Consider the following 15,668-nt stretch of genomic DNA (forward strand, 5'->3'; position numbering starts at 1 on the left):
GGACACATGCATCTGTCAGAAAGAGAAGTCTAAGGAGCAAGAGGCTGTGGCTGAATTTAGAAAGTTAGAGGTGTTCTCATTGGCTACATGAGATGGACAAGAGATTCCTTCCAGTAGGCGAGAGAGCTGAGTGCAGACAACAGATGTGAGAAAGGTCCTCAGAGCTGTCAAGATCCAGCATCCCAGAGCTGAAGAAAGGGCGGGTCTGACTTGATTGATAGTGGGAGGCGGTATAAAAACTCTGGATTTCTCCCAACTGCCGTCGCTCTGACCAGCACCATCTCTTCACTGCTAGTGGGTTTCTGTCAGCTTGTACCAGAGGGGAACATACTCTTTGGAGAATATCTTTTTTTTGTGGCCATGCCAGAACCCACTAAGAAAGAGGGTAAGACTCATCTGTAAATCTCTTTTTGTTGTGCTTTTCAGTAAAGTGTATAATTTTTGGTGTTTATTAGCTAGCAAATACCTGGCTTCTAAATAGACTAAAATTAATAGAATCGCTGTGATTTAAGGATAAGAAAAAGATCTTTGAAAGCAAAAACACTAGGTCAAAAATATAATAAGAGTAGAGTCAACAGGAAATAAACTGATAAATATAGTTTATAAAGGACTACTGACTACAGTTATTAAATTATAATTTTTATCCCTCAATCACAAAGACCCTTAAAGTGTAACTTTGGGGTGTTGCTTATGGGGAGCAGATTGCATTTTAAAAGTATATCCTCTTAGGTCAAATCATAGAATTTTCACCACATATTTGCAATTTGGGGAAGAGGGCAGAAGGTCTTAGAATGTTTTCTTTTAAAATGGTTAACAAATTTGATTAAGAGTTCACTAAAATTATTTCTGAATATTTTCAGGCTTTATGTTTTCTTTTTGCATGGAATGACATTTAGAACATACAGATACAGGCTTTTTTGTTTGTTTGTTTGTTTGTTTGTTTATGAGTTCTTTCGGAGCTTCACTACTTACTACATAGTTAAAGAAAACCAAATACCTCGGTAAAAGAAAATGTCAGTAATAGACTGTTCCTTTTTTAAAATTAATTTTATTATAGCTAACTTCACAACATATATATGTGTAGCATTTTAAAATAATGACATAAAAATATGAACACATTTTTTAAAATTTTTTTAATTTATTTATTCCCTTTTGTTGCCCTTGTTGTTTTATTGTTGTAGTTATTGTTGTTGTTGTTGTTGGATAGGATAGAGAGAAATGGAGAGAGGAGGGGAAGACAGAGAGGAGGAGAGAAAGATAGACACCTGCAGACCTGCTTCACCGCCTGTGAAGCGACTCCCCTGCAGGTGGGGAGCCGGGGTTCGCCACCTGCGCTTAACCCGCTGTGCTACAGCCCGACTCCCCATGAACACATTTTTATTGGAAGAAAAATGTATCCTTCCTGTAAAAGAAAAATCAGTATTTTAAATCTACAAATTGATAGCAAATAAATTGGGATTAACAATCCCTAAAATGACAAATGGACTACAACTTAGCAGTACAGGTACAGTGAGTTTAATTTTAAAGACTACATCCATTGAAAATAGTATTTCTTTTTCTTTTTTTTTTTGAAAATAGTATTTCTTTTATAATAGCCTTTTTTGGTACTTACTGAATCATTATTCTGACTTCTGTGAATGAAAGCAATGAAATAAAACAATTTTTTTAAAAAGAAAAAACTAACAAGGGGGATAGACAAACAGCACTTAGTCTTTTCTTTCAATATTCCTCCAGTGGTTTTAAGCATTATTATGGAGAGTGTTAAAAGATGCTAGACATTAAACCCAAAGTTGAAATACTAGCCAAATTGTGCAAAGTCTCTGGAATATATTTTCTTTATATAATTAAGCAGCTAGTGTTGACAGGCTTTCATGATCAGTTTACAGGTTGGCTTTGCTTAGTGGTGGAGGGCACTGATGAAGTCTTCTACCCAAAATAACCACACCAAATGCATGCATTAATATGGGAACTTAATCCTGACAACCAGGCAATGAGTCCAACCCCTGCTGAAATGCCTTACTTGTAATGCAAATGATTTACATGTGTATTAAGTGTCCTTTCGGTTTCATCTGTTACTTGACCAGTTCCTTCAAGGTTTATTTGGATGAAATGCATTCCGATTCTTTACTGAGGGCAAAATATTGTTTTAATGATCCTGTGTTTTGTGAATGGATTTTCATGCATTATTTTAAGTCCCAAGTAAAAATTAACAGGAAGGCTGTAAAACTAGTGAATAGGTTGTAGGGATTATAAAACTAAATTATTTCTGATTGTTAGATTTGGAAATTTGATTTTCTATCTGAAAACTTAATGTGATTCATTCTGCTTTAGCAGACAGTAGCATTTTAGAGTCACCAACAGAAAAAATAATATAGCTTTAACTTCAGCCCTCACCCCACTCCCAGATGACTTTTCATTTTTTATTAAGTCAGTATAGGTACCACTCCATGACCTTCTTTGCTACAAAAGCACCATTGATATTATTTTAAGGAGTCACCTAGACCCAGAATAGTAATTTTATACTCATACATTCTTTGGTTATTTAAAATTGGGTGTTAAGGAGTGGGGCCAGAAAGAGAACTATTAATATGTTGAAAGTCCTTTGAGGAAATACAGGGATTTTGTTTGCTTCCTTAGCATCAGAACTGATTCTTTCCTTTGGGCAGGGGGGTGCTAGGGATTGAACCCAAGGCCTCATACATAAAGCATGCTCTCTATCCCTGAGCTACATCCCCAGCCCTCAGTGCTGAATCTTTAAGGAACTGTACCTTGAATAAATGTTCCTGGAGGAAATCACTGCATTTTCATATAGTTTAATATTAGAAGAGTAAGGGGGCAGGCAGTGAGGGGGCTGGTAATAAGAACATGTTACAGTTTATAAGGACCAAGATTCAACTTGTTCCCCACCTGCAGAAGGGAGGCTTCACAAGCAGTGAAGCAATGTTATGGATATCTCTCTTGCATTCCCTCCCCAATATATTTTTAAATGTATTTCAATATATTTTTTAAAATATATTTTAAAATATATATATTTTTTAAAAATCAGGAAAGTAATAAGTGTGGCATTTGGAGACAATTAGACCCACACCTCTTCATGATTTCATCTATACTGGGGTGGTTTAGATCCAATATAAGCATCTCTCTGAAGGATTGCTACCCAAACAATTCTTCAGTCAATTTTAAACCCTATAGAAGCACTCCTAAAGGATGGTGTTTTGGGTTTGGTTTTGGTCTGGTTTGGTTTGGTTTTTGTTTTGTTGTGTTTTATTTTGTTTTCTCCAACTCTTCCTGGTCTTCTTACATCTTTGTCCCAAGCACAGAGGACCATGTATAGGAAGGATATGGTCTCTTACTATGAATCTTGATAAGATACATAAGCCAATTTGACCTCCTAGCATCTAAGAGAGCAGGGCAAGTCCTTTGAAGAGACTGACTTTTCAGCCCCTGAAAGTACAAAAGATCTCTCTCACCTGCCTCCCAACCTTCAGTGGTCTCATTCCTTACTAGGTCTTGTAAGGAAGGGAGGAAGGATAGGACAGGAGTAACTTTAGACTTTGAGGAGGCTATCTGATGGAAGTAATTAGTCAGCAGTTCTGATTTAGGCCCTGGACAATATTCTGGATGGCATGGTGACCCCTTTTGAAGAAAGGAAGCATAGTGTCTAAGAACTCACATTTCCCATTGCTCTCCTCTTCAGCCTCATCAATCCTGCATTTATTTTCTGGAGAACTTTTACCATTGGTTCCAAATAAAAGGTCTTGCTCACACTTGAGTTTCATGCACAACCATGTGATTCTAATCAAACAGTGAGAGAGAATGTGGAAGGAAAATTCAGATTTGTTGAACTCTTCAGAAAGCTTTGCTGTTATATTCAGTTATGTTACTAAGTTACTAAGTAAGTAGCTGGAATTTTGGAAATGTATAGATAACAGTTTTTTTCCCCACCAGGTTATTTATTGCTGGGGCTCAGTGCTTGCATGATGAATCCACTACTCCTGGCTGCCTTTTCTTCTTTCTTCCTTCCTTTCTTTCTCTTTCTTTCTTTCTTCCTTTTATTTTGATAAGTTGAGAAGGGAAGGAGAGAGAGAGAGAGAGAGAGAGACCTATAGTACTGCTTCCCCACTCATGAAGCCTCTCCTCTTCTGATAGGAATCAGGAATACAAACCCTGGTTCTTGCACATGATAATGTGTGCTCAACTGGTTGTACTATTAGTGTTACTCAGGCTTTTCGCCCTCTTTCTCTCATATGTGATTTAAATAATAAAATAAGTCTCAACAAACCATCAGAGTTTGGGAGGTGGTACTGTGGATATAATACATTGGACTCTTAAGCATTGGGTCCCAAATTTGATCTCTGGCACTACATGTTCCGGGATAATGTTCTAGTTCTCTCACTTTAATAAAGTAGTAAATCTTCCTAAAAATTTAAAAATCTCAGTCTCACAGCTAATTGTGCATAGTTTCCACCATTTAAAGGAATCTTTCACAGGAATTTCTCTTTTTCTGTCAAAAACTAACTTAACTCAATTACTGAAATGAGAGATGGCCTTCTGTGGTAAAATGTCTAATAGTACTATTAATAACTCTTAAATCCACAAAATTATTTCTCTCATAATTTTACTTCTGTAGTGTGTGGTATTAAATCTGTTATCATTAAGCTGTTTCTTTAATACTTAGACAATTGCTAGCTGTCAGAGTTTATAGAACCTACAAAATTTTTTTTTCTAAAATACATTTTGACTCCTTAACCTGTATCATAGTTTTACTTTTACTTTCTGTCCTATGACATTTCAGGCTCTATTATAGCTTATATAATACTGTAGCAGAAAGACAAAAAATTCTTCTTTGGTAATTGGGTTCTTGTAAAAGTATTTTATGGGCTGAGTGAGGGAGATAACATAATGGTTATGCAAAGAGGCTTTCATGCCTGAGGCTCTGAGTCTCAAGTTCAATCATCTGCATTGCCATAAGCCAGAGTTGAGCACTATTCTGGCAAAAAAAGGAGTAGAAGGAGAAGAAGGAGGAGGAGGAGGAGGAGAAGGAGGGGGAAGGGGAGGAGGGGGAGGGGAGGGGGGAGGAGGAGAAGAAAAAGAATAAGAAGAAAAAGAAGAAGAAGGAGGAGGAGGAGGAGGAGAAGAAGAAGGAAAAAAACACTTTGTGAAAGTCATAGCTTTCTATTCCCTCTAGGATCTATTCTTTTAAAGAAATTATATATTTATTTATTTCTATTTATTTGCAGTACAGAGAGATACCAGAGCACATTGCTTAAGCCCTCTGGTTTATGATGGTGCTGGAGATTGAACCTGAGATCTCAAAGCTTCAGGCAGGAAAGTTTTTTGTATGAGCATCTCCCCAGCCTTGATCTATTCTTAAAACTCAAACATATGGTAAAACATAGCTTTGCTAGCGATAATAATTATAAGAGCCCATTATGATCGATCCAAGAATCAGTTAGTTGCTGTTGATTACTTTGTCAGAACAAAATACAAAATTGATTTGTTTAATTTGTCTTGGCCACATTAAAAATAGTTGGGAATATGGGAATGGAGACTAACTTTTAGTCCATAGGTGGCTTTTTGTGTTGTAAGATAAACATCAGAGCTTTTTGTGTTGTGTTGTAAGATAAACATCAGAGACCACCTAAGACCAGTACAGTCAAATTTGAGAGTCTTTTATTAAGCTGGAGAGTGACTACACTCACAGCTAAAAGCTCTGTTCAGAGTACAGTCCCGAGTTCAGTGTAGCACAACCATTTATAGGGTTAAGTGCAGGAAGCAAGCTAGGTTACAGAAGCCAAACATGGTAGTTAGGGCGGTCTGCTACTGCAGTCAGGACAACTGTTATGGAAATAATCAACAGTCAACAATTAATCAATAATTTCAGAACACTAAGATATAGTTCTTGTTTGGCAAGTAAAGCAGTTACACAGGTTCAAGATCAGGTCAAGATGGAGTCAGTTATGCTAAAGAAGTGGGCGTCCTGTCACAGTTGTTGCCTTTTTTTTTTTTTTTTTTTTGAGAAAATGTTGTTTTACCAGACTGTTGTCTCAGGAATACAATTTCACATATCTCTAGAATATGTTAGCACACCTCACCTACCAGCAAAAGTACCCATTTATTCCCCTGTAGGGATTAGAATCCTTCCTCAACTATGAGGTTCCCCACCCCCAGATTTGCAAATATAAGCTAAGGATTTGTTTCACCCTGCCTGTTTCATAGTTGTTGTGTTTTTTTTTCTTTCCCTATAGAGTACTGCTCATCTCTGGTTTATTATGGTAGTGCAGGGATTAAACCTGGGACTTTGGAGCCTCAGGCATGAGTGTCTCTTTGCATAACCATTTATACTTATCTCTTCTACCCCTCCTTCCTTCCTTCCTTTTTTTTTTCTTGGTTGGTGGAGGTTATGTCTCATTTTCAAATTCCACCCGGTCTCAAATCTATCTGGACATAGAGTAACACTAGTACCTCTGGCCAGTTTCTCAGCACTGGTCAAGGCTTAGTCATCCTTAGAAAAGGGAGTTCTGACGATGGGAAGCCTCCTTCTCATGTTCACTGCTTGACCTACAGTTTCTACCTGCATGAGACAAAAAACAAAATAAAGTTGCCTCTGGAAAAGTCATCTTTTCCATAGATTATTACTACCTTTTCCCTCAAATTGAAGAAAAGTACATTTGTGGTAAATGAGGAGGGGGGATATAAGAAGAGGGAGGAGGCATTTTATCAGGAACTATTTCCCTCCAACATTCAAAAGGGTCACTAAGGTCAAGTTGAAGGTTCAGATGAGGGATCAAGAAGTTATGTGAATAGATGTCAAGATGCCACCCCCCTCCCCGCCGCCACCCAAAAAAAAATCCATGCTGCATTGGAGAAGTGTGACATAGATTTGAGTCGTAAGAAGGAATACTCCCAGGCAAGTACACACAAAAGGGACTTAATACTTGGCAAAATCTTTTTCAGTAGATTGCTTTTATGACTATCTGGGCTGCACCTGTTAGGAACATAAATAAAGGACTGACCAATTCTTTCCTTTCAAGCTCTGTAAATACCTTGCTGTAAAAACAAGCTGTAGCATTGCTTTTTATCCACTAGGTCTGAAGAAGTCTTCCCCCAGTGAAGCCCAGATAGGAGAGTTTCTGAAATTAACTGGGGGTGACAGTTAGTTTTCTGACTAATCCTCAGAGGGAAACAAGACAAAGGGGAAAGTCTTTACTCGTAATTCTTTGTTTTTTCAGTGACTCACTTCATTTTACTTGTGAGACATGGCTTTGAAACAGTTTATTTTCAGCTCCCTATGGACATATAATTCACAGTTTCCTTATTTATAATTATTTCAAAGTCCTCCTGAATCCAAAATGAATGTTGGGGTAAACTGGCCAGGCCAGTGGTACTTTAAAGAAATTATTGGACACACAACAAATAAACAAATGATACTTTGAGAAACTTAAGCAAATCTGGAACCATGTTTTTGCAATACTTTTATAAATAAATAGATACTTAAAATTTTCAAAGTGGGGAGGGACAGCACTTAGTGTTAGAACATAAGACCTACAGATCCGGAGGCCTCAGGTTTGATCCCTAGCACCCCCATATTCCAGAGCTAAGCAGTGCTTTGGACTTTAAAAAAAAATTTATTTTATTTTAAGGGTGATGAAAAGAGAGTGCTATGAAAGGAAATAGCTGTTGTTCTCTATAGCCCTAGAAAGTATTTTTGTTATTTTCATTTATTTTTTTCCTATGACTGTTTTATTTAATATTTACTTTTAGATGCTTTATGGATTTGCAGAGGAGAATTTTTATTATTGCTAATAATTCCTATTCTTAACTGCACTGCTCTGTAATTAGTTTGTACAACCTATATTAAGAGATACAAAATACTCTTGGCAGCCAGAGACGTTTGTGGTAATTCTAGACTTCATCTCTAGACATACTTGGTTGTGTTGGGTAATGAACAGAATTAAGCCTCTAGCTGTAAAAAAAAATAAGCAGAAAAAATACATTTTTACTCATGTACTTGTAGAACTATGATATTTCTTCAGTTCTTGGTTGGAACAAACATTTTCTTGGTATTACACTGTATGGAGACCCAATAAATATGCAGATAGTTGCTGATAGTGTTTTCAGTTTGGGTAACCACAAAGTATTGATAGCTGTTGTTTATTCAGGAGCAGATTTAGAACATTTGAATTCATCTTAAGTAAGGAGTAGGAAATTATAAAAAGAAAAAAGAAAAGAAAGAAAAGAAAACATGAGGAGGAGAGCATGGTGGTTATGCAAAAAGACTTTTATATCTGAAGCTCCAAAGTCCCAGGTTCAATCTCCAGCATCACCATAACCCAAAGCTGAGTAGTTGCTCTGGTCTGTCTGACTGTTCATCTGTTTATCATCTCTTTCATTGAAATATCATCTCTCTCATTAAAATAAAATAAAATATATACATTTTAGAAAGAATAAAAATTTTTGTTCTCTTAATTTTCCATTTGTTTTTGTAATGAATTTTGAAAGTGAATGATTTCACTGCTTCTGTGTCAACTTTTCATTCTTTTGATTTCAGAAAAAGACAGGAGTGAGATTTCATTACACCAGAGCTGTTCCTGGTGCCATGATACTTCTGTGTGATGCCAGGGTTTGAACCCATGCTGCTTGAATGGCAGGTCACAAACCCTAATAAATGAAAAAAATATATAAATATCATTAATTAAAGAGCCCCATTGATTTAATCTGGGGCCTATATTCAGTGCAGGAGCCTGTGTAACCTTTGTATCCCTGTAGAGATGAGCTTGCATTCTGTGGTCATAGAACATTCTAGGCTGCACTCATTGCCAGACCCATCTTCCCTTAGGAATCTTTTAATGGGTCAATTTGGCACATTAATATGATACCTAATACTATGTTTTTTGCAATATGCCAGCTACTAAAATTGGTCCTATCCTTCTGGAGGATTTGTATTTTACTTGCAGGAACCTAGAACTATTTCTTCTTTTTCTATAAATAATTCTATTCTTCCTTTAAATTATATCAAATCTGTTTTTAAATTCCTCATAAGTTTTTTGTTCTTACTGATAATAGCTTTTGTTCCATATATATGTGTATATGTATTTATCTTCCAAAACAGAATGTTCTGCTTACAGCTAAAAATTTATTTGTTATATAATTCTCTATTATACTGAAAAACTCTATATAATTTATAATTTCTCTTTTCTTTTTTGTTATATGTCTAGATATTCTACATATCCTTTTACTTTTTCATTATGCATATTCATTAATATTCATTGTTAAGTACGGTGACATGAAATATACTGTTTATAGAACTTTGTAGACAGCTCAAATTTAAGGCAAACTATGCACTTATTTAATTATATGTAATATGTTTCCACTTCTTCACATGTAGAAAGTGAATAATAATAATAGTACTATTGGAACTTTATATAAATTGAAAGATTAAGTAAGGGAGAAACCTCAGAACAGACCTAGCACATGGTAAGAACTCAAGTGTTTTTCTTCTAAAGTAAACAATTCAGAAATCTTACCTGGTATAAGGTGATAAATATTTAATACTCACTTTGAGTATTAAGTATTTGATATTTTGATTAAATATTTGAGTATTTCTTTCTTTCTTTCTCTCTTTCTTTCTTTCCTTCTTTCTTTCTTTCTTTCTTTTTGCTTCCAGGGTTATCACTAGGGCTCAGTGCCTGCACTATGAATCCACAGCTCCTGAAGGCCATTTTTTCCCCCTTTTAGTTGCCCTTGTTGCTTACCTTTCTTTTTTCCTACCAGAGCACTCTTTAGCTCTGTCTAATAGCGGTGGAGGGAATTGAACCTGGGGCTTGGAGTCTCAGGCATGAGAGTCTTTTTATATAACCATTATGCTGTCTCCCCTACCCTAAATCTATCTTTTAAAGAAAACATTTAGGAGCTAGGAGATAGCTTGTTAGATAGAGAGCAATCTTCACTATGTGCGAGGGCCCAGGTTTAAGCTCCTGGCCATCACATGGGGAGAACACCAGAGAAACTTTATGAATGGTGGAACTGTGTTGCAGTGTCATTCCTTCTCTCTCTCTCTCTCTCTCTCCCCCTTTATACCTTATTTTTCTCTCTCTTGCCACCCCCCCCCCAAAGAAGGAGAAGGAGGCAGAGGAGAATGTCTTCCAGGAGTAGTGGATTGTACAAGCATGGAGCCCTATCAATAACTCTAGTGGCAATAAATAAATAAAAATTAAAGGCTTATTTAATGAGCAATTGAAAGAGAGAGAGAGATAATCTGAGAATCACTTTGGCATAAATGGTACCAGGGAATCAGCTTCTGCGCCAGTTTCTCCCCCCACCCAAACTTACTTTTGTAATGGTTTTCTATTGACTTTTGCAAAAATCTTAACTTCTATTTGAGTAAAGCTTTTCCTGCACTACCATCCCTATCTGTGTGATACTCCATCCTTTCATTTATTTATTTATTTATTTATTTATTTTTGCCTCTAGGATTACCGTTGGAGCTTGATGCCAGCACTATAAGTCTATTGCTCCTAGCAGCCATTTTTTCCCAGTAGGACAGAGAAATTGAGAGAGGAAGGGGAAATAGAGAGGGAGAGACAAAGACAACTGCAGACCTGCTTCACCTATTGTGAAGCACCCCCCCCCCCGACAACTCCCCCTGACCCCACTGCAGGTGGAGAGCCAGGGACTCAAACCTGAATCCTTGCACTTAGTACTATGTGTGCTTAACCAGGTGCACCACTGCCTGGCCCCCTTCTCCATCCTTATTTAGTTCTTCCTTTAAAGCTAGATGTATAGTGACATGGAAACAAGTCTTCAGATCCCAACAAAGAACTTGCTTTTGTCCAGGTCCATTTTAACAGGGAGAAGGTATTTGTTTTTACAGATAAATAACAACCATCTTTTTAATTCTCTTCCTGTGGGAATGATATCTCAAATTAAAACCGTGTGTAATTAGAAAGACATATAAGCAAGGAGACTAGGAAAAGGGGGAAAAATCCTGTGGATTCAGGGAAATTTCATCAGCCTGAATAATGAGTCATCCAAAATTTATGTAGCTGAATCAGAATCATGCTTCATCTATTTACAGTCTTAGAATCCTGTTGTTGGGGAATCGGGCAGTAGTGTAGCGGGTTAAGCGCAGGTGGCAAAGCGCAAGGACCAGACCTGCGAAGGATCCTGGTTCGAGCCCTGGCTGTGCACCTGCAGGGGAGTCATTTCACAGGTGGTGAAGCAGGTCTGCAGGTGTCTTTCTCTCCCCTTCTCTGTCTTCCCCTCCTTTCTCCAGTTGTTCTCTCTGTCCTATCCAACGACAACGACATCAATAACAACAATAATAACTATAATAAAACAACAAGGGTAACAAAAGTGAATAAGTAAGTAAATATTTATAAAAAAAGAATGCTGTCTTGGCAATGTTAGGCTATATGAATATAGACAGATTAATTCACATAGTTGGATTTTCTATAAAGCTGAGGTAATATTTGTTCTTGAACCTTATTTCAGTCAAATCACTAAAATGTAATATATTGCTCCTAACTTTTTAAAAATAATTAATGTGAATATTTATTTATTAAAGGTTAATTTCCTTGTCCATTTTAAGGGGAGAGTTACTAAAGCACCTCTCCAGCCTTATGCAGCACCAGGACCTGCAAAGGGTGTGCTCTACCCATTGGGATACCTCCCTGACAACTTACTACTCCTTTCTTCCAAAAGCAGAGTACAGTGAATATAATTTAACTTTGTCCTAAATCACAGATAGCAGGTACTGTACCATGTGATGTCTTAAATTCCCACATTATTTGCTCTGGTGTTAGATGGACTCACGGTGATTTATGTTTGTGTCCACTGTTTTGTTACTTTCCTGTTTGATCCTTTACTAGATGGAAACTGACTAATTTGATTGCTCTTGTTAGTTTATGAAGCTGCTCCCAGGGCCATGAACATAGCCTAATGGTTCTGACCATGCATTATTTGAGCCAATGAGTCATGCATTAGAAGTGGGATGTTTCTATCTTTTTTTTTAATTTTATGTATTTTAATGAGAGAGAGAGAGAAATAGGTGTGCCAGAGCACTGCTCAATTCTGGCTTATGGTGGTGCTGGGGACAGAACTTGGGACCTCAGAGCCTCGGGCATGAAAGTCATTTATATAACCATTACCCTGTCTCCAAAGCCATTATTATTATTATTATTATTATTATTATTATTATTATTATTACTGAGGTGTTTTACAAGACAGTTGCTGCTATATGGGTGGAATTTCTTTTTTCTTTTTTAAATATTTATTTATTTATTCCGTTTTGTGTCTTTGTTGTTTTATTGTTGTAGTTATTTCTTATCCTTCTGTGTGGAAGGTGTTTGTACACCAGTCCTACCACCATCTTAGATCTTCTCCTGCCATAGGAGTAAAAATACACACATAAAAAGGAAGTCTGGGTAGATAGCTTAATGGTTATGCAAAAAGACTTTCATGCCTGAGGTTGCGAAGTCCCAGGTTCAATCCCCCATACCACCAAAAGCCAAAGCTGATTAGTGCTCTGGTAAAAAGGAAAAAAAAAAAAAAAAAGAGCAGCAGGTCAGTGCTACTTAAGACATTTCTTTTTTCTCTCTCTTAATAGGCCATGCAACAATGAAAGTTGAACTACATTGGAGAGAGTCCACCATTTATGGTGCTGCTGGCTCCTCGTCTTCCAGCCACAGCGCAAAGACCTTATATGGACCTTCTATTTCTTTGCTGTTCTAGTGTCCTTTACTTTGAATGCTATGACACTCACTGTGTGGCATGCCACTGGTGGCATACCTGTGCTTTTTACAGTAAGTGGCCACATAGGAAAAAATCCAGCACTGCAAATAGATCATGTTCTTTGGAAGCCCTTCAAAGCTGCAGAGGGAAAGGAAAGGATCAAAGCAGAGCCGCCCTTGTCTAAGGAGGAAAGAGGTAGCTTTATTTGCTGCTTCAGAATCTAGTTATTTTTGTGTGTTGTCCACTGAAATGTTTCCTTGGGATTATTGTTTTTCCAGAGTGTCCTGCTTGCTTTTCTTATTTTTCATTTCTTTTACTTTTTTAGTTCATGGCCTTTGGAGTTTATGCATGAGAGTCTCTTTGCATAACCATTAGGCTATGTACCCCCACTTAGCTCATTATTCTGTTGGCATATTTTCCTAAGTGAGATAATGGGGGAGGAGAAGTGAAGGGCAAAAAGCCAACTTATTCACCAGGCAGAAAAACCCTATTAGAAAATTTGGTTTTACAATAAGTAGAGGTATAGAAGTTTCCTTATCTCAGTAAATGTCAGCTTGTTCTAACTCTTTTTTACTTTTTTAATGTTTATTTATTTCCCTTTGTTGCCCTTGTTGTTTTATTGTTGTAGTTATTATTGTTATTGATGTCATCATTATTGGATAGGACAGAGAGAAATGGAGAGAGGAGGGGAAGACAGAAAGGGGGAGAGAAAGATAGACACCTGCAGACCTGCTTCACTGCCGGTGAAGCGACTCCCCTGCAGGTGGGGAGCCGGGGACTTAAACCGGGTTCCTTACATCGGTCCTTGCCCTTTGCACCATGTGCGCTTAACCCATTGTGCTACCACCCGACTTTCTCTCTTTTAAAAAATGTTTTTATTTATTTATTTATTTTTATAGAGAGAGTAAGAGGCATGTGGAGTAAGAGATAAAGAGGGAAAATGACAGAGAGAAGAGAGACATCACAACATTGCTCTAGTGTGCAGATCCCCCTGTCCAGGTGCGCTTGTATGGTGGCCAAAGGCTCAAACCCAGGTCCTCATGCAAGGCAAAGTGTGGGTTCTACCTAATGAACTCTCTCCTGCCCCCCACTTTACTTTAAATCTTAAGATTTAGGGAGCTTATCAAGTCTCGGGGGTCATGACAGTTACATTGTGGCTAAGTGAATTGATCATGGAGTTGGCATACTTGATAGGTGGTTATCTGTAAGAAATCAGTTCTGGGATCTGGAGATCTCTTACTGGGTAGGATGCAAACTTTACAGTGCAGTGAGAACCTGGGTCCAATCTTTGGCACCATATGGGAGCACCATGAAGTATACTAAGGGAGCTCTGTGGATGGAAGAGTAGTGCTTTGGTATCTCTTCATTTCCTTCCCATTCTCCTTTGTGACTATTTTTCTCTCTCCCTACCCCCACCTCCCTCTCTCTCCTCCTCTTCCTCCTCCACTTCCTCCTCCTCCTTCTTCCCCTCCTCCTCCTCCTCCTCCTCCTCCTTCTTCTCTCTTTCCCTCTCTCTCTCTCTCTCTCTCAAGTATATAGAATAAAAACTAGGCAAGGGAGGTAAATCATTTGGTAATGCCATGCATGCTTCACTCTCTAGCAAAGCATCAAAAAGAAAGAAAAGAAATTGAGCCCAGATTTTGAAAGGGGGTGGGGGATTCCTTAGAAAGGCTAGGGGTGTCCTTTACTAAGGGCCAGAATCTAGCCCTAATCACTCATCTGCTCTTGTTAAGATATGGAAGAAGATGTGTTGACAGTAAAGAGAAACCTAAATGATGGGGTTGGGCAGATGCGGGGAATGGGGGGGAGCCTTCACCAGCAGGAGGCTTCCCAAGGTGAGACATAGTGTTCCTTGTGGGGAGTACAGATTAGAAAGCTGCCCTTGGTGAACCAGGGTACAATGCTTGTTTTCTTGGCAGAGAAGAGAGGGGACTTTGTGCCTGTCAGAACAGCCTGCCAGTCAACTAAATTTATGGAGCATCTGCTGCACAGAATTGGAAAAGGAGGAGGAGACAGGTTTTGTCCTCAGGAAGCTTGTGATCAAAGAAAGAGAAAGCAAAGTCTCAGCTACTGTAAATCCTTTTTTGTCCATGATCACACATAAAATCAGAGAGGACCCCCACCTGCAGGGGGAAAGCTTTGCGAGTGGTGAAGCAATGCTGCAGGTGTCTCTCTGTCTCTCTCTCAGTCACCCCCATCCCTCTTGATTTCTGGCTGTCTCTATCCAATAAATAAGAATTAAAAAGAAAAAAAAATCAGAGAGGACTCTGTGATAGTCAGGGCACTGTCTGAGTCTTATGACTCAAACACTTAGCAGGGCAGCATCACTCAAGACCACTTAGAAATGCAGAATCTGTTTTGTTTTATTTTATTGGGGGGTTAATGTTTTACAGTAAATACAGTTGTTGATACATGTGTACATTTTTTTAGTTTTCTGCAAAACACTCTCATCCTTAGCCCAGGTTCTCCACCATCATGAAGTGGGACCTAAAAGATACCCCCCCAAAGTCCTTTACTTTGAGTTCAATCTACCAAACCCAATATTTCTCAACTTCTGTCTCTGAGTGAGATCATCCCATTCATCCTTCTCCTCCTGGCTTATCTCACTTTACATGATTCCTTCAAGCACAATCTAAGATGAGGTGAATAAAATGACTTCATCATTCTTAATAGCTGAGTAATATTTCATTGTGTATATATACCACAACTTTCTCTGTTATTGGACACCTCAGTTGCCTCCAGATTTTGGCTGTTACAAATTGTGCAATAAATATAAGCATACAGAGATCTTTTTGGAGGGGTGTGTTTGATTACTTAGGATATATCCCCAGGAGATGAATAATTGGGCTACAGGATATGTCTTTTTAAAGTGAGATAAGTCAAAAAGAGAAGGACAAATATTGAATGATTTCACTTGTAGGTCAACTTTAAAAATA

General features: G+C 37.9%; 1 protein-coding gene across 6 annotated transcripts in view; it reads left to right on the plus strand.

Annotated features, from left to right (window-relative positions):
• The first annotated feature begins 228 nt into the window (after nt 1–228).
• Nucleotides 229–15,668, plus strand: part of MYBPC1 (myosin binding protein C1) — a 101,344-nt gene continuing 85,904 nt past the window's right edge. For 4 of the 6 annotated variants that reach the window (XM_060194241.1, XM_060194237.1, XM_060194240.1 and 1 more), the window contains exon 1: nt 229–385. In XM_060194241.1, coding sequence (XP_060050224.1) covers nt 361–385 — 25 coding nt within the window. In that variant the 5' untranslated portion in view covers nt 229–360. The remainder of the gene's footprint in view (nt 386–15,668) is intronic. The other 2 variants (XM_060194239.1, XM_060194242.1) reach the window with 1 other exon arrangement.

This window comes from Erinaceus europaeus, chromosome 7 (genome assembly GCF_950295315.1).
Source record: "Erinaceus europaeus chromosome 7, mEriEur2.1, whole genome shotgun sequence".
Taxonomy (NCBI): Eukaryota; Metazoa; Chordata; class Mammalia; order Eulipotyphla; family Erinaceidae; genus Erinaceus; species Erinaceus europaeus.